The sequence below is a fragment of the Hyperolius riggenbachi genome, chromosome 4 (assembly GCF_040937935.1).
Source record: "Hyperolius riggenbachi isolate aHypRig1 chromosome 4, aHypRig1.pri, whole genome shotgun sequence".
NCBI classification, from domain to species: domain Eukaryota; kingdom Metazoa; phylum Chordata; class Amphibia; order Anura; family Hyperoliidae; genus Hyperolius; species Hyperolius riggenbachi.
The window spans coordinates 46536879-46557082 of record NC_090649.1 but is presented as its reverse complement, the minus strand read 5'-3'; the positions used below and the strand labels follow the sequence as shown (position 1 = coordinate 46557082).

The 20204-nt window shown below is 48.2% G+C and overlaps 1 protein-coding gene across 1 annotated transcript in view; it reads left to right on the top strand.

Annotated features, from left to right (window-relative positions):
- The window catches only part of LOC137570339 (serotriflin-like), a 55229-nt gene that overhangs the window by 14706 nt on the left and 20319 nt on the right, over positions 1-20204 (top strand). Inside the window, exons 2-5 of the mRNA XM_068278987.1 lie at positions 972-1031; positions 7565-7681; positions 9273-9363; positions 13686-13831. Coding sequence (XP_068135088.1) covers positions 972-1031; positions 7565-7681; positions 9273-9363; positions 13686-13831 — 414 coding nt within the window. The remainder of the gene's footprint in view (positions 1-971; positions 1032-7564; positions 7682-9272; positions 9364-13685; positions 13832-20204) is intronic.

Here is a 20204-nt window from a genome sequence, read left to right as displayed (position 1 = left end):
AACTGCGCTTGCGCGCCCCAGGCAATGTGACACTTTCTTTGCGTTCCCACCCGCTAGAGCAGCTATAGCGGTCCGGAACACGAAGAAAGCGATACATTGCCTGGGGCGCGCAGGCGCAGTTGTAGGTCGGCGGTAATGAAAGTAGCTCCCGCGGGAGAACGGAGGCTCGGACAGGACCGGTGAGGGCACAGGACGGCTGCTGGGGGCTTGGGGAAGACCCAGGTAAGTGAAACTGTTTGGTTTAAACAAATTTGCAGTTCCGCTTTAAAGGGAAGGTTCAGGGAAACGTTGAAAAAAATAAAAATCCATATCCACTTACCCGGGGCTTCCTTCAGCCCGTGGCAGGCAGGAGGTACCCTCGCCGCCGCTCCAGAGGCTTCCGGTCGTCTTCGGCGGCCGACCCGACCTGGCCAGGCCGGCTGCTAGGTCGGGCTCTTCTGTGCTCCACGGGCGGGCTCTTCTGCGTCCCACGCGGGCGCGCTGACGTCATCGGACGTCCTCCGGGCTGTACTGAGCAGGCGCAGTAGTTCTGCGCCTGCGCAGTACAGCCGGGAGGACGTCCGATGAAGTCAGCGCGCCCGCGTGGGACGCAGAAGAGCCCGCCCGTGGAGCACAGAAGAGCCCGACCTGGCAGCCGGCCTGGCCAGGCCGGGTCGGCCACCGAAGACGACCGGAAGCCTCTGGAGCGGCGGCGAGGGCACCTCCTGCCTGCCACGGGCTGGAGGAAGCCCCGGGTAAGTGGATATGGATTTTTATTTTTTTCAACGTTACCCTGAACCTTTCCTTTAAGGGGGGTTAGGCAGCCGGTCCCGAAAGGGTTAAAGACTTAAAGTGACCCTCTTTCTTTTCTCAAAAAGTTAGGAGGTATGTATAGGTCAGAAGTTACCTCTGTAATTTATAAAATGAGACTATGAGAACATCTTGGGCCTATTTTGACGCAATGATTTATGATACATTATTTTGCTCTGCAGATGAATTGGTTGGCGTTCTTCTCCCTTTGCTGCCTTTGTGTGACCCTTTATGCTCAGAAGGTAATTTTTTCACTGTTTAATTAATTGCTATCAGTTGTGACTTTATCAATAGGTTTACAAGCAACTTCCAATCCCAGTTACAGAGTGTCAATGAAGAAGAGGCTAATAAATAATTACACATCGGGCCTGATTCACAAAGCGGTGCTAACAGTTAGCACCCTGGTGAAAAGCCCTTTATCACGCCTAAACTCTGTTTAGGCATGATAATTTTAGGTGTGATAAGTTTAGGTGTGATAAGTTTACAAGTAGTAAGGAGGTCGGCACCACTCCAAGCATCAGGAAAAGCTCTTTTATTGCATCACCATTGTGGCTTAACAATGACAAACGTTGTTTCGGGCATAGCCCTTTTTCAAATTGCAACAGCCATGGCTGAGCTTTTCCTGATGCTTGGAGTGGTGCCGACCTCCTTACTACTTGAATGCTTTGAGCACCTCAGTGGACGCAGAGGTGAAGGTCGAGGCATCTTCTTTCTGGTGTGGAGTATCCTCCTGACTACAGAGTGTATAACGGTGTGATAAGTTTAGGCATGATAAGTTTAGGTGTGATAAGTTTTTAGGCGTGATAAGTTTAAGCACCAACTGGGTTAGCACTGCAGTGCACACATGATCAAAAGTTTTGCGCTAGCAAAGTCTGGTGCACTTTGCATAGAGTTTAATGGCGCTGCTTTGCGTGCGGGACTTTGCATGCGATCTAAACTTATCTAAACTTATCATGCCTAAACTTATCATGCCTAAACTTATCATGCCTAAACTTATCATGCCTAAACTGAGTTTAGGCATGATAAAAATGGTTATCACGCCTAAAGTCTCTAACTGGGTTAGCACCGCTTTGTTAATCGAGCCCATCCTATTGATTTAGTCTATTGCCATAAGACCTATGATTAGAAGGCAAAAACCAGAAGAAAATATACTAAACCTGGTGTGTCCATGGTCCAGGAGTGTCTTGTAGATGTCCCCCCCCCCCCAATTATTGTGTCCCCCTTGTACCTCATCTGTTCTCCTGTGTCCCCGATGTGTCCTCCTGTGTCCTCTTCTGTCCTACATGTGTCCCCTTCTGTCCCCATGTGTCCTCCTGAGCACCCCATGTGCCTACTTCTTCCCCCCATGTGTCCCTTCTGTCCACCATGTCTACTCCGCTCCCCCTTAAAGGATACCCAAAGTGACATATGACATGATGAGATAGACTTGGGTATGTACAGTGCCTAGCACACAAATAACTATGCTGTGTTCCTTTTTTTCTTTCTCTGTCTGAAAGAGTTAAATATCAGGTATGTAAGTGGCTGACTCAATCCTGACTCAGACAGGAAGTGACTACAGTGTGACCCTCACTGATAAAACAAATTCCAACTATAAAACACTTTACTAGCAGAAAATGGCTTCTGAGAGCAAGAAAGAGATAAAAAGGGCAGTTTTATATCAGTGAGGGTCACACTGTAGTCACTTCCTGTCTGAGTTGGGACTGAGTCAGCCACTTACATACCTGATATGTAACTCTTTTAGGCAGAGAAAGAAAAAAAGTAACACAGCCTAGTTATTTGTGTGTTTGGCACTGTACATACTCATGTCTATCTCATCATGTCACATGTCACTTCGGGTATCCTTTAACTACTTAAGCCCTCAGTCGTTTTCACTTTATGCATCCGAGCAATGTCCACCTCCCATTCATTAGCCTATAACTTCATCACTACTTATCACAATGAACTGATCTATATCTTGTTTTTTCCACCACCAATTAGGCTTTCTTGGGGGGGGGGGGGTACATTTTGCTAAGAGCCACTTTACTGTAAATGCATTTTAACAGGAAGAATAAGAAAAAAAACTAAAAAAAATCATTATTTTTCAGTTTTCGGCCATTATAGTTTCAAAATAATACATGCCTCCATAATTAAGCCACGCTTTTTGAGACGCAACCCAGGCCTTGCATGAGGACAAAAAGCGTGCGGATATAGCAATGCTTTTTGCCGCCATGCAGTCATAAATGTAATACAGATGAGAGGTTCCATAAACAGGGACCGGAAACGCTAACCCAGCAGCAGCACACGTGATGTAACAGGAGGAGGCGCAGGAGGAGAAGGCCACGCTTTGAGACACAACAACCCAGGCCTTGCATGAGGACAAGAAGCGTGCGGATAGCATGCTTTTTACCGCCATGCAGTCATAAATGTAATAAAGATGAGAGGTTCCATAAACAGGGACCGGCAACGCTAACCCAGCAGCAGCAGCAGCACACGTGATGGAACAGGAGGAGGCGCAGGAGGAGAAGGCCACGCTTTGAGACACAACAACCCAGGCCTTGCATGAGGACAAGAAGCATGCGGATAGCATGCTTTTTACCGCCATGCAGTCATAAATGTAATAAAGATGAGAGGTTCCATAAACAGGGACCGGCAACGCTAACCCAGCAGCAGCAGACGTGATGGAACAGGAGGAGGCGCAGGAGGAGAAGGCCACGCTTTGAGACACAACAACCCAGGCCTTGCATGAGGACAAGAAGCGTGCGGATAGCATGCTTTTTACCGCCATGCAGTCATTAATGTAATAAAGATGAGAGGTTCCATAAACAGGGACCGGCAACGCTAACCCATCACAGATGGTCATTGTTCATGTTACTTGGTTGGGGTCCGGGAGTGTTGCATAGTTTCCAATCCAGGATTGATTCATTTTAATTTGAGTCAGACGGTCTGTATTTTCTGTGGAGAGGTGGATACGCCGATCTGTGACGATGCCTCCGGCAGCACTGAAACAGCGTTCCGACATAACGCTGGCTGCCGGGCAAGCCAGCACCTCTATTGCGTACATTGCCAGTTCGTGCCAGGTGTCTAGCTTCGATACCCAATAGTTGAAGGGTGCAGATGGATTGTTCAACACAGCTACGCCATCTGACATGTAGTCCTTGACCATCTTCTCCAGGCGATCGGTGTTGGAGGTGGATCTGCACGCTTGTACTACTACGTGTACTACTATTCCCAGCAGACACAGAGTGGCAGTAAACAGAATGCTATATAGTGTGGCTGAGCGAGGTACATAGAGTGGCAGTAAACACAATGCTATATAGTGTGGCTGAGCGAGCGGTGTACTACTATTCCCAGCAGACACAAAGTGGCAGTAAACACAATGCTATATAGTGTGGCTGAGCGAGGTACACAGAGTGGCAGTAAACAGAATGCTATATAGTGTGGCTGAGCGAGCGGTGTACTACTATTCCCAGCAGACACAGAGTGGCAGTAAACAGAATGCTATATAGTGTGGCTGAGCGAGGTACACAGAGTGGCAGTAAACAGAATGCTATATAGTGTGGCTGAGCGAGCGGTGTACTACTATTCCCAGCAGACAGAGAGTGGCAGTAAACAGAATGCTATATAGTGTGGCTGAGCGAGGTACACAGAGTGGCAGTAAACACAATGCTATATAGTGTGGCTGAGCGAGCGGTGTACTACTATTCCCAGCAGACACAGAGTGGCAGTAAACAGAATGCTATATAGTGTGGCTGAGCGAGGTACACAGAGTGGCAGTAAACAGAATGCTATATAGTGTGGCTGAGCGAGCGGTGTACTACTATTCCCAGCAGCGACACATTGACTGGGGGGGACCCTGGCTAGCGTGGCTGGAGCGCGAACTACCCTGCCTGCCTACCCAAAGCTAAACCCACAGACAAATGGCGGAGATATGACGTGGTTCGGGTATTTATTTACCCGAACCACGTGACAGTTCGGCCAATCAGAGCGCGTTCGGGTCCGAACCACGTGACCCGTTCGGCCAATCACAGCGCTAGCCGAACGTTCGGGGAACGTTCGGCCATGCGCTCTTAGTACGGCCATGTGGCCGAACGGTTTGGCCGAACACCATCAGGTGTTCGGCCGAACTCGAACATCACCCGAACAGGGTGATGTTCTGCAGAGCCCGAACAGTGGCGAACACTGTTCGCCCAACACTAGCGGGAACGCGCGTGCACGCGCGCAATCGGCCGCAGGAGCGCGCATGTCCTCCTTGATGTATAAATACGTCAAGGAGGACAAAGTGGTTAATAAATAAAGGAAGCAGCAGCATGGCTCACCGAATCAATCAGTGCTGGGCGTAATGGAAAAAACTACGCTTACGGATCATTACGCGTAATTTTACGCTATTACGCATTACGGAATTACGCTTACGGCATAGACATTCATTTACGGTACATGTCTGTAATTACGCATAGCCCTTACGCAATTACGCGTAAGAATACCGTAATTCAGGTTGTTACGTTATTGCCTAACGCGTAGTTTCCTACTAGCAATTAATGCGTAAGGCAATGCTCCCAAGCGGAAAAGTTGACACATGGATCAATGTTAGGTAGCCGCCGACTGTAAGGGTTAATAGCAAAGCCTCCTTAATTGCTGAGAGCCTCAAATTTGGAGAATATATTAAGGACATCAGAAGGAATAAGAGGCAAATTTTTTTTTCAAAAAGACCTTATAGTTTTTGAGAAAATAGATTTTAAAGTTTCAAAGGAAAAATATATACATTTAAAAACCCGCCGACTTTAACGGTTAATAGCAAAGCCTGCTTAAAATTTAGGAACACCAAATTCCCAGAGTATATTAAGGGGATCAGTGGGAATAAGAGGAAAAATTTTTTTTCAAAAAGACCTTATAGTTTTTGAGAAAATCGATTTTTAAGTTTCAAGGGCAAAAATGTCTTTTAAATGCGGAAAATGTCAGGTTTTTTTGCACAGGTAACAATAGTGTATTATTTTCATAGATTCCCCCAAGTGAGAAGAGTTTTACTTACTTTGTTCTTAGTGTGGGAAATATAAAAAAAAAACGACGTGGGGTCCCCCCTCCCAGACCTCTTTCACCCCTTGTCCCCCATGCAGGCTGGGATAGCCAGAATGCGGAGCACCGGCCGCGTGGGGCTCCACACCCTGACTATACCAGCCCGCATGGTCCATGGATTGGGGGGTCTCGGAAGGGGAGGGGCAGCCAAGCTTTCCCCTGCCCCTCCGAGCCCTTGTCCAATCCAAGGACAAGGGGCTCTTCTCCACCTCCGATGGGCGGTGGAGGTGGAGGCCGCGATTTCCTGGGGGGGGCGGGGGGGGGTTCATGGTGGCATCTGTGAGCCCCCTTTAAAAAGGGGTCCCCCAGATGCCCACTCCCCCTCCCAGGAGAAATGAGTATAGGGGTTCTTGTACCTCTTACCCATTTCCTTTAAGAGTTAAAAGTATATAAACACACAAACACTTAGAAAAAGTATTTTAATTGAACAAAAAACATAACCACGAAAAAAGTCCTTTAATATTCTTAATTAACCATTAATACTTACCTGTCCCTTTAAATAAATGATCCCTCGCAATAGCCTCGGAAATGTTCTATCAGTTACAATGTAATAAAGTTATTACAATGTAACAACTTTGTTACATTGTAACTACGCCGCACCCGACGTCACTCGCCGCTCAGCCGCCGCATACACTTACGCGTCCGTGCAGGACGCTAAGTCCCCGCCGGCTCCCGCCGTCCACCCCGCCTACATCTGTCACTCACATGTGGGTGACATGTGGGTGACATGTGGGAGAGGCGGGGAGGGCAGCGGGAGCCGGCGGAACTTAGCGTCCTGCACGGACCCGACAGAGCTCTGAGCTATATAGCTCAGAGCTCTCTAAGCATCTTTGTATTTGGGCTCCAAGGAGCCCCATTGGTCCTTAGCAGACCAATGGGGTTGCTTCAAATCAGAACAAGGAAAGGGGGGGAGTTGGGCCCCCCTCACCACAGCTGAGTCCCAGTGTGCCCCTGGCTCACTTCTCTATCACCATCTTCTATACCTCGCTAATCTATACCTGGATACCTATACTGGGGCACCCATACCTGACTACCTATACTAGGGCATCTATACCTGGCTAATCTAAACTGGGGGCACCTATATCTGGATAACATATATTGGGACACCTATACCTGGGGTGGGGGCCCTGGAGGCAATTTAGCCTAGAAACTGCCCTGGATACGAGTTACTTCTAATCTCAGATTCAGGGAAGTAGAATCTAGTTCTATAGGCAACAGAGCTAGTTGAGGGGCGATTTCAAAACCAGCTCATATTTTCCTGATTATGTACGAAGCTACATGTCTCCAAAGCTTAAAATGTACCTGAGGTGGGTGGTCACATGTGGACCCCAGAGGCAGCAAATTAAAATGGACAGAGGGGGAACCAGGACACCAAGAGAGGAGAGGGAAGGTTATTTATTTATTTATTGTATTTATAAAGCGCCAACATATTACGCAGCGCTGAACATTAATTTAGGTTACAGACAATATTTAGGGGTGACAAACAGCAATATGACAATACAGGAATAATAGAAAACCAGATCAAGAAGGTTCTATAGAATCCAGAGTCTTCACTCTCCATAGGTGAGTATGAGACATTTTTCTTTACAGCAGCTTCAGTTGAGCAAAAGCAAACATTTGTTGCATTTATTGCAACCTTTTTATTCAAGCAAATTCTAATTACTTTTTGCATTTCTGTGTTTGCTGCTAACTTTGACAATGACTTTTGCTGTTCTTTATTTTCCAGGAAGAAGCATTTTCAAAATACTCATGTGAGAACGAGGACATCAAAAAATACATAGTCGACAGACACAATGAACTGAGGGGCCAGGTCAAGCCTGCCCCAGCAAATATGCTTTTAATGGTAAGGCTTAATACTTGTTGTGTATAATATTGAGGCTAATTTCACAAACAGAACAGCGAGATCGTCCTGTGGCAAGAGAGACCCGGGCAGCAAACAATTGCAGTGACATGGATCGTGCGGGAATGAGCTGCAGAGTTCGCACCACCCTTGTGTCAATTTCGCTACTTTTGTTGCGCCGTACCACGTGCCCATAGTGTGTAAGTCTCTCTTACACTGCCCTCATGACGAGCTGTGGCAGGGGAGAGTATTGCGACACAATGCAACGCAGGAAGTGTGAATGAAGCTTCAAGCTCTATCACCTGCCATTTCCTGCAGCACAGATTTGGGGTGCTCCTGGTTGCTGTCCCCCTCAATCAAAGGCTCACTGTCAGGCTCCTCACACAGCACAACAAGCTGATTTTCCTCAATGATGACCTCTTTAAAGGACTTACGAGGCGAAAAAAAAAGTTTGTTCAGTACCTGCATCAAAGTTGAATCCACGGAGGACACCATCTGTGCCCTCTGTTTACTTCCACCAGGTCCCCGCTGTTTAAACGCCTCCCGGGCTGGTTCCCGACCCCACAGCCCAGGTCGGGCTCTTATGGATCGGGGGGAGGCCCGTCGGAACTACACGGAGGGCGCGGATTGCGTCCTCCATGGATTCAAATTTGATGCAGGTACTGAAATTTTTATTTTCGCCTCGTAAGTCCTTAAACTCGCTCTCCTCTAACTTCTCCTCCTACTCTGACTGCATGCTGTTAGTACTCAATACAAACATGCCGCCCTGTAATTTCTGCGCCTGATGCATATGTTTCACTTGCTTCATGAGAGAACCGGCCCTGGCCACAGGGACACGTAAGATGCATATATTAACCCCTGGTTTTATACTGCATCTGGATCCTTATTGCTCCATATTGGAACTGTTATATCAACTCATATTGAGATTCTACATTTCCTTTTTTGGATGTGTGGTGATAACAGCGTATCAAATATCTTGTAACGAGATTGCAGATTGTATCGGTTAATCATATAATTGAGATTGTATGGGGTAGGGTCACTCCAACTCCAAGGGCTTGATTCACAAAAGCATGATAACAGTTAGCTCAGTTTAGGCGTGATAAGTTTAGGTGTGATAAGTTTAGGTGTGATAAGTTTAGGCGTGATAACTATAGCACCAACTGGGTTAGCACCGCAGTGCACAGCTGATCAAAAGTTTTGCACTAGCAAAGTCTGGTGCACTTCGCATAGAGTTTAATGGCGCTGCTTTGCACGCAGGACTTTGTGTGCAATCTAAACTTATCTAAACTTATCACGCCTAAACTTATCATGTCTAAACTGATTTTAGGTGTGATAAGGGGCTTTTCACCAGCGTGGTGCAATGGTTATCACGCCTAAAGTCTTTTAGGCGTGATAACTGGGTTATCACTGATTTGTGAATGGAGCCCCAAGTATGTTTTGTTACTTTTTGTGCACAGTGAGGAAGGCATTCTGGGGACTCCCAGTGGCTGGGACCGGAATTGCAGCTGTGCACCGATGGAACAGGGCTGTGTGGGGCTGTCACAGAAACCTGCAGGCACCTGGTAATAACCTTTTTCTCTTTTCTCTCTATAAGGAGTGGAATGAGGAAGCAGCAGCCACGGCACTCCAATGGGCCAAGAAGTGTAAACACGGCCACAGCAAGCCCAACGAACGGGAGATCTCCAGTGAGTACTCTCTAGCAAATGTCAGAAACATAATCCAGCTTCTTAGTGTGTCCATTGTATGCAGGTGTGTGGGGAATGTGTTTAGTTCTAATGAACAGGTCTCCAATTATTGTGCATTATTGCTCAAACCTTTATTTTCAGACGGTTTAACCCCATTTAAAGGAAACCAGAGACAAAAAAAATAAAACGTTTCATACATACCTGGGGCATCCTCTAGCCCCATGCGCACTGATCGCTCCCATGCTGCCATCCTCCACTGCCTGCAGCTCCAGTACCGGGTCCCGTCACATCCTCCAGCCACGGCCAGTCTGCGCAAGAGGAAGTGCGCCCTTCATGTATCTCTCCAGTGACCTTTTTTATTTTTTTTGTCTTTGGTACACTTTGAGTCTAAGGAGTGACCCCACCTCCTCCTCTTCTTTATTTAGTGCATCTCCTCTCCTCCTATCTAATCTGTAATTGTTTACTCTCGTATACGTGGCCATACATGATACAATAAAAAGATCCAACTTCATGGCAAATCAATAAAAATTTTCCAGTTTTTAAAACTTCGGAGCTGCAGAAGTTTCTGTAGAATTTTTTAAGAAAATTGAATGGTGTAGGATAGATTGTCAATTTCTTGATTTGTAGATCAAAACTATTTTCTCACCCATTTTTCATATTTGACATTTCTTAATTTATAATTGTGGAAACATTTAACACGTGTGATACATTGGTCAGATTTCTCAAATCATTGACTGTACTTTTCAAATTAAAAAGAAATTGAAAATAAATCTAATTGAAAAGAAATCTAAAAAAATTGTATTGTGTGTGGACACCTTATGTCTCCGCTGCAATTTCCTACTTGTCCCCACCCCACCACCACTTTCTGGCCTCACTGTAGTTTGTATTATATTGTCTGTATATACTGTATATATATATATAATTACATAGTTATTTTGATTGAAAAAAGACATACATCCATCGAGTTCAACCAGAAAACAAAGCACAACTCCAGCCTGCCCCCTCACATATCCCTGTTGATCCAGAGGAAGGCAAAAAACCCTTACAAGGCATGGTCCAATTAGCCCTAAAAGGGAAAAAATTCCTTCCGGACTCCAGATGGCAATCAGATAAAATCCCTGGATCAACATCATTAGGCATAACCTAGTAATTGTAGCCATGGATGTCTTTCAACCCAAGGAAAGCATCTAAGCCCCCTTTAAATGCAGGTATAGAGTTTGCCATAACAACTTCCTGTGGCAATGCATTCAACATCTTAATCACTCTTACTGTAAAGAACCCTTTCCTAAATAAATGGCTAAACCGTTTTTCCTCCATGCGCAGATCATGTCCTCTAGTCCTTTGAGAAGGCCTAGGGACAAAAAGCTCATCCGCCAAGCTATTATATTGCCCTCTGATGTATTTATACATGTTAATTAGATCCCCTCTAAGGCGTCTTTTCTCTAGACTAAATAAACCCAGTTTATCTAACCTTTCTTGGTAAGCGAGACCTTCCATCCCACGTATCAATTTTGTTGCTCATCTCTGCACCTGCTCTAAAACTGAAATAACTTTCCTGTAATGTGGTGCCCAGAACTGAATTCCATATTCCAGATGTGGCCTTACTGGAGAATTAAACAGGGGCAATATTATGCTAGCATCTCGAGTTTTTATTTCCCTTTTAATGCATCCCAAAATTTTGTTAGCTTTAGCTGCAGCAGCTTGGCATTGAGTACGATTATTTAACTTGTTGTGTGTATATATATATATATATATATATATATATATATCTGTGGGATTTGGTTTATCTCGTACTGCCTATACTATTGTAAGGATCCGCTCCTCTCGGCCGCAGTATGGTCTGAGGCGACGATTGAGGTAGAGTCAGCCAACACTTAGCAGGGGTTTATTTTAATAATATAAAAGTATAGTTTGTGACCGTGCCTAGGATTGAACCCTGTTCTCCCACATCAGAGGTGGTGAGCTTGACCACTGTGCTATGGTTAATACACTCAGAAAGCTTTGCTGGTCAGCATTGGGTGGGTCAGCTGACCTGTTGTGGTCATCTGTTTCAGCTGATCTCACTGTCAGCTGATTTATGCCTGCGTGTGATTGGCTGCTGTATGCATGTGGCCGGCCACTGATTGGTTGCATGTAGTATATAAGTCTGCTGAGTGCTTCCTGTCATTGCCCGTGATAGCGTTAGTTGTAATCATTAATAAAGTGTCATATTCATATTTTCTTACATCTGGTGCATTGGAAGACCTTTTTCTTCTTTGGATTTTTACATGACGTTTACATGACGTTTAGCTCTAGATTTGTATTGGGGATATAGACATAATTGCTGCTGTGCTCTCTAGACTTTATTTGTTTCCTGCAGTTTGTTGTCTGATGATGCTGTTCCCCAACCCTGTCCTCAAGGCCCACCAACAGTGCATGTTTTGTGGAAATCCACACAGGTAGTTAAAGGGGCACTACAGCGAAAAACTGTAAAATTTAAAATATGTGCAAACATATACAAATAAGAAGTATGTTTCTTTCAGAGTAAAATGAGCCATATATCTCCTATGTTGCTGTCACTTACAGTAGGCAGTAGAAATCTGACATAAGTGACAGGTTTTGGACTAGTCCATCTCTTCATAGGGGATTCTCAGCAAGGCTTTTATTCTTTATAAAGATATTCCCTAAAAAGTATTTAAACAATGATGCTGGCCAGCTTCCCTGCTCGCTACACAGTTTTTTGGCAGTTGGACAGAGCAACTGCCATTCACTAAGTGCTTTTGAAAATAAATATATCCCTGAGAATCCCCTATACAGAGATGGACTAGTCCAACACCTGTCGCTTCTGTCAGATTTCTACTACTTACTGTAAGTGACAGCGACATAGGAGAAAAGTAATTTATGGCTCATTTTACTCTGGGAAAAATTTACTTCTTATTTGTATATGTTTTAGATCTTCGGCAGCCCTGCACATTAGACACCTCCCATGGATCCAGCTCGGGGATACCGCTCCGAGCTGCGGATTTCCAGCCTGAGCCTGACTTGGGATTACAGCAAAGGAGGTTAATATGTGGTTTTCTCTAAGATTAATATGTTTTTCTTAGTCTAAAATTGATATATTACTTATTTTCAAATGAATTGATATGATGGAAAATCAGTGATTATAGAAAGGGCCACAGTGGTTAATATTATGGCATTCATTTTTGTGGTTTGTGCAACTAAGGGTGTGGCTGGGGTGAGATTAGGTATGTGACTAGAAGTGTGGCAGGGGTGTGACTAGAAGTGTGGCAGGGGTGTGACTAGAGGTGTGGCAGGGGTGTGACTAGAGATGTGACAGGGGTGTGACTAGAAGTGTGGCAGGGGCATAACTAGAAGTGTGGCAGGGGTGTGACTAGAGCTGGGGCAGGAGTGTGACCAGGGGGTATGGCAGATGCATGATTAGAGGTGTGATGTGGGCATGACTAGAGGTGTGGCTGGTGTGTGACTAGAGAAGTGGCAGGGGTGTGACCAGGGGTATGACAGACCCATTATTTGAGGTGTGGTGTAGGCATGACTAGAGATGTGGCAGGGGTGTGACTATGAGTATGGCAGGGGCATAACTAGAAGTGTGGTGTGAGCATGACTAGAGGTGTGGCAGGGGTGTGGCAGGGGTGTGACCAGGGGTATGACAGACCCATTATTTGAGGTGTGGTGTAGGCATGACTAGAGATGTGGCAGGGGTGTGACTATGGGTGTGGCAGGGGTGTGATGAGGGGTATGGCAGGGGTGTGACTAGAGGTGAGGCAGGGGTGTGACGAGGGGTATGACAGATGCATGATCAGAGGTATGGTGTGGGCATGGCTAGAGGTTTAGCAGGGGTGTGACTATGGGTGTGGCAGGGGTATAATTAAATGTTTGGTGGGGTGTGAGTAGAGGTGTGGCCAGGGCATGTCTTAATTACAGTGTCTCTATTTGTTATCTCAACCAGTTGGGAGGTATGTGCCAATGTAATGAAGAATATATGCACCCAGTGGTGTAGCTAAGGAGCTGTGGGCCCTGATGCAAGTTTTACAACGGGGCCCCCCAAGCACTCTATACATAACAATTAATATGGCAGACCAAAACCTGCCAATGGCAACTACAGTGTCAGAGGTGCAAGAAGGAGATGGGGAGAAATTTGTTAATGATTTCCACTATTCAAAGTATCTATAGAAGTGAATATTATGAGCACAGGACCAATAGAGAGCTAATACTGTAGTTGAGGGAGGGCCCCTCTGGCCCAAGGGCCCCGATGCGGTCGCTACCTCTGCAACCCCTATTGCTACGCCTCTGTATGCACCTGACTTCACCATTATCCTTTACAGACTGGGGCTGTGGAGAGAACCTGTACATGGCTAACAGGCTGCAGAGCTGGTCCAAAGTGTTACAGAGCTGGTGGGATGAACATGCGGACTTTGAACATGGAAAAGGAGCCATCATGACAGGCAAAGTCATTGGTCATTACACCCAGGTATGGCTAGAATATGCAAATACCTCATTATCTATAGTCATGTTTAGTGGCAAATCTGCAGAGCTACAGATTCCAAAGCAAATTTTACCTTTGCACTGCCCATCCCCCAACATTGGGGTTAACCTCCCTGGCAGTAAGCCCGAGCTGAGCTCGGGCTATGCCGCGCAGGGGGAGATCTCAGCCCCTGGTGGGGCGATTTACATGCTGTAAAGTGCTGTGCGCGCAGCCAGCACTTTGCTAGCCGCGCGTACAGCTTGATCGCCGCCGCTCTGCGGCGATCGCCCGCACGCAGCGGCGGAAGAGGGCCCCCCCCTCCGCCAGAGCCCTGCGCTGCCCGGACCAATGAGTTCCGGGCAGCGCTATGGGTTGGATCTGAGGCTCCTGACGTCAGGACGTCGGCTGACGTCCATGACGTCATTCCGATCGTCGCCATGGCGAGAGAAGCCAAACAGAGGAAGGAGTGCGTTATATACGCGTTCCCCTGTTTGCAATTGTTGCCGGCGACGATCGAACTAGAGGGACACATGCACCCTCTAGTGGAGTTTCATGTAGCTACCACTCTGATAGCTTTACATGAAACATAAAAAAAATAAATAAAAAAAAATTGGATTTCTGCAATTTTTGCGGAAAAAATAAACCGCCAGGGAGGTTAATGCACAACATCGCTGTCAGGCTGGGAACCCACTGGGCAGTGCGGTAAAGGTCGCGTTTTACTGCATGTGCGTTTGTGTTTTGCGCTTTTTTCCCTTACATGCGTTTTGCCTGCATTCTAATGTGTTTGTGGTTTTTATATATAAAGTGCATATGCATTTTGTATGCATTTTTTTAACCACTTAAGGACCACACTCTTTTTCACTGATCTGTGCTGCGTGGGCTCTCCAGCCCACAGCACAGATCAGGTTTGCTGCAGGGCGACCAGACTTCCCCCCCTTTTTTCCCCACTAGGGTGATGTCCTGCTGGGGGGGTCTGATCGCCGCCGCTCTGTGTGGCCGAGTGGGGGGGCTCCTCAAAGCCCCCCTCCGCAGCGATTTCCGCCCTCCCTCTCCTTCCCTCCCTCTCCCTCACGTTGTGGGCGGCACAGGACGACGATCCGTCCTGCGCCACCTAGGATAGGCTTCAGCCTATCAGATGCCGGCGATCCCCGGCCAATCAGGCCGGGGATCGCCGATCTCCTTTACGACGCTGCTGCGCAGCAGCGCCGTATGATGTAAACAGCGGGGATTTCTTCCCCGCGCGCTTTCATTTAACCTGCGAGCCGCGATCGGAGGCTCGCAGGCTGTTCATGGAGACACCCTCCGTGAACTGACATGGAACGTTTCCATGGTAACACCACTTCGACCTGCCGACATCTATGGGCATTAGGCGGTCGTTAAGTGGTTAATGCGTTTCAAGCAAATCGCTAGGAAGTCAACAGGAAGTGGAAATACATTGTCAAACTTGTTTAAAAAAAAAAGCATATAAAAACATATGCAAAACTCATACAAAACGCACTAAAACGCAATACCTCTGTGTCACCATTGACTTTCATTTTGTGCGTTTTTGAAAAATAGGCAACAAAACCAGCGTTTTTAAAAAAGCACATTGCAGAAAGCTCATGCGTTTTTTCATGCGGCCCAATTGACTATCATTATGCACGTTTTGGCTGCGTTCTTCCGCAACGCTAGCGCTTCTGCCTAGTGTGTTCCCAGCCTCATACTGCCAGGCACAGACATTGCATGGTAATATTACTGTTATTTCCGCCAGCAAGTACCACAAGTCACCCTATTAGCGCGACACCCGGTACTTGTAGAGCAGCGTGAGTCTTAATACACCTTTGTGCATTTTGCACACTTTTTTTTTAAACATGTTTATTGGCAAAGTTATAAAAAACAATGACTATACAATCATAGGATAGCATATTGTAATCACAAACAGTATCAGGAAGTATAGAGGAGTATATACCGACACCACATATGGGTTCATGTCAAGTGGGGAGATGATACTGCTCACATCGTATACATTAACATTGCTTAGCTAAGGTATCAAACGTTATTAACAGAATCATAGATGTAGAGTATACCCATAGCTTACAGCTGTCCCCCTTTTGGAGGGACAGACCCTCTTTGGGAGCCATGTACCCCTGTCCCTCTCCCTCCCTCATTTGTCCCTCTCTCAGGACTCATGTACGGATCTATGTAAATATATGTATTTTTCTACCAAAAAAAACGTGTTAACTCAGATACTCAGAACTCCTCCGGCCTTCACCCCTGCTGCTGAGCCCACCACCTCTTTATGTCACTCCACCGCTTTTTGTCCACTGTAGGGGCACCACTGCTGGATCCGGTCCAGCATGGCATCCCTCTATCCACATAGAATCTATGTGGATCAAAGTAGTGGACCCCTCCAGAAACCACAAGCGCTTAAAGAGAGTCTGAAGCGAGAATAGATCTCGCTTCAGACCTCATAGCTAGCAGGGGCATGCGTGCCCCTGCTAATACGCCGCTATAGCGCGGCTTAACGGGGGTCCCTGTCCCCCCAAACTCCCTCCGTGCAGCGGGGGAGCGCTTCCTGGTTGGGGCAGGACTAACCGCCGCAGCCCTGCCCCATGCGCGTCTGTCAGACGCGTATCTCCGCCTCTCCCCCGCCCCTCTCAGTCTTCCTTCACTGAGAGGGGCGGGGGAGAGGCGGCGATGCGCGTCTGATAGACGCGACTGGAGGCAGGGCTGCAGCCGTTAGCCCTGCCTCCAGGAAGACAATCCCCACGACCAACTTGCCGACCATCTTTTGCGGGGGGTGGGTTGGGGGTGAAGGGACCCCCTTTTAGCCGCGGGATAGCGGCGTTTTAGCAGGGGCACACGTGCCCCTGCTATATATAAGACCTGAAGCGAGATTTAGTCTCGCTTCAGTGTCTCTTTAATGGTACGCTGGGTCTTGTGCAAGGGGGTAGAGCTAAAGGGTGTAAGTTGGTACTGACCCAGCCCCCCGCAACTGATGCCATGCCCTGCCCCCCTGCCACTGTGTATGTATTGGAGCCCTGGTCCTGATCCTTTTTCCCGGATCACTCAGGTCCCACCCATATATATATATTTAGAAGTTTTAAAGCACACCTGAACTGAGCTTAAAGAGGATCTGTACTGTCAAAATAGGACTCCAGGGATACTTACCTCGGGAGGAGGAAGCCTTTGAATCCTAATGAGGCTTCCCCCGTCCTCCTCCGTCCCTCCGTTAACCTGTCTGGGTCCCCCGAAGCGTGGAGAGGTAAATATTTACCTTCCGCAATCCTGCGCAGGCGCCCGAGCCGCTCTTCCTTCAGGTTAAGGTGGAAATACCCGAACCCAATTGATCCGCTCTACTGCACAGGCATGAGTCCTAGTAGTGTAAATACGATCGGGCTTGGCTATTCCTGCCTAGCCCGAATGAAGAATAGCTACTGCGCCTGCGCTGGATCCCGGAGAGAGAAATATATCATCCCATGTCAGGCTTGTCGGGGGATGATTACCGGAGGATACGAGGGAGCCAGCGCTGGATTGCCTGCAGCTACAGGGATAGGGAAGCCCCATTGGGACCCAGTGGCTTCCCCCTCCGAAGGAAAGTATTATAGGCCCATATGCAATTAACTTTTTCTCCTGTGTTTTTCTCCTAGGAGATAATTTTCAACTTCTTTTTAACCACTTGAGGACCGCCCCCAGCCGATGGGCGGCGGCAAAGTCCGGGCCCAAACGACCGCAATACGCCCATCGGCGGGGGCGGCTGCGGGAGTGGCTATGCGGCGATCGCGTCATTCGTGACGCGATCAGCCGCCGGGGACTCGCTCCGCCCACCGCTCGTAGTAACCCGCCGGCCGTTCGGAAGCGCCGGCGGGTTACTAGCACCCGGATCGCCGCTGCACGTATGTATAATAGGCTTTGTAATGTATACAAAGCCTATTATACTGGCTGCCTCCTGCCCTGGTGGTCCCAGTGTCCGAGGGACCACCAGGGCAGGCTGCAGCCACCCTAGTCTGCACCCAAGCACACTGATTTCCCCCCCCCCTGCCCCCTGATCGCCCACAGCACCCCTCAGACCCCCCCCTGCCCACCCCCCAGACCACTGTTTGCACCCAGTCACCCCCCTAATCACCCATCAATCACTCCCTGTCACTATCTGTCAACACTATTTTTTTTTTATCCCCCCCCCTGCCCACTGCCCCCTCCTGATCACTCCCCCACCCCTCAGATTCTCCCCAGACCCCTCCCCCAGACCCCCCCCCCTGTACTGTATGCATCTATCCCCCCTGCTCACCTGTCAATCACCTGTCAATCACCTGTCAATCACCCGTCAATCACCCGTCAATCACCCCCTGTCACTGCTACCCATCAATCAGCCCCTAACCTGCCCCTTGCGGGCAATCTGATCACCCACCCACACCAATAGATCGCCCGCAGATCCGACATCAGATCACCTCCCAAGCGCAGTGTTTACATCTCTTCTCTCCTCTAAACACCCACTAATTACCCATCAATCACCCATCAATCACCCCCTATCACCACCTGTCACTGTTACCCATCAGATTAGACCCTAATCTACCCCTTGCGGGCACCCAATCACCCGCCCACACGCTCAGATTGCCCTCAGACCCCAACTTATCAATTCGCCAGTGCAATATTTACATCTGTTATTCCCTGTAATAACCCACTGATCACCTGTCAATCACCTATCAATCACCCCCTGTCACTGCCACCAATCAATCAGCCCCTAACCTGCCCCTTGCAGGCAATCTGATCACCCACCCACACCAATAGATCGCCCGCATATCCGACATCAGATCACCTCCCAAGTGCAGTGTATACATCTCTTCTCTCCTCTAAACACCCACTAATTACCCCAGGGGCGTAACTAGAAATCACTGGGCCCCCCTGCGAATATTTGGATGCCCCCCCCCCCCCATAGGTGCCAAATAATCGTAATGGGGCAGCGTTTCACTGTAAATTAATTGTAAAGTGGACAGCATTTTACCAGACAATCGTAATGTGGGCCAGAAAATCGTAATGTGGGCAGAGTTCACCAGAAAATCGTAATGTGGGCCTTTAGAAAATCATAATGTGGGCAGAGTTCACCAGAAAATCGTAATGTGGGCACCAGTCACCAGAAAATTGTAACGTGGACAGCATTCACCAGACAATCGTAATGTGGGCAGCGTTCACCAGAAAATCATAATGTGGGCAGAGTTCACCAGAAAATCATAATGTGGGCAGAGTTCACCAGAAAATCGTAATGTGGGCACCAGTCACCAGAAAATCGTAATGTGGGCAGCAGACACCAGAAAATCGCAATGTGTGCAGCAGTGACCAGAAAATCGTAATGTGGGCAGCAGACACCTGAAAATCGCAATGTGGGCAGCAGTGACCAGAAAATCGTAATGTGGGCAGCAGACACCTGAAAATCCCCCTGCAGAATTTCAGAGCGCCCCCCTCCCTACCCCCCCCCTGGGGCCCGCTCGTGGTCGGTTTTTGGGGGCTGGAGGGGTGGCAGCATGAGGGGAAAGCCTTGCCCACAGTCGGCGGGGAGAGGGGAAGTTCCCCCCTCTCCCTCACCTCGGGGCTCTCCCCTCTGCGCCCCCCTCCAGCTAGTGAATGTGTGTGGGCAGCGGCGGCGGGATACATACCTTCTTCCTTGCGTTCCATCGCTGCCTTCTCGCTCTAGCGGCTGACGTCACTTCCGCTTCCGGGCGCAGGCGCTGCAGGGCCTATTGCTACGCCCCTGAATTACCCATCAATCACCCCCTATCACCACCTGTCACTGTTACCCATCAGATTAGACCCTAATCTGCCCCTTGCGGGCACCCAATCACCCACCCACACGCTCAGATTGCCCTCAGACCCCCCCTTATCAATTCGCCAGTGCAATATTTACATCTGTTATTCCCTGTAATAACCCACTGATCACCTGTCAATCACCTATCAATCACCCCCTGTCACTGCCACCCATCAATCACCCCCTGTCACTGCCACCCATCAATCAGCCCCTAACCTGCCCCTTGCGGGCAATCTGATCACCCACCCACATCAATAGATCGCCCGCAGATCCGACATCAGATCACCTCCCAAGTGCAGTGTTTACATCTCTTCTCTCCTCTAAACACCCACTAATTACCCATCAATCACCCCTATCACCACCTGTCACGGTTACCCATCAGATTAGACCCTAATCTGCCCCTTGCGGGCACCCAATCACCCGCCCACACCTCAGAACGTCCTCAGACCCCAGCCCTGATCACCTCGCTAGTGCATTGCTTGCATCTATTTCCCCCCTCTAATCACACCTTGAGACACCCATCAATCACCTCCTGTCACCTCCTAGCACACCTACCCATCAGATCAGGCCCTAATTTGCCCTGTGTGGGCTCCTGATCAC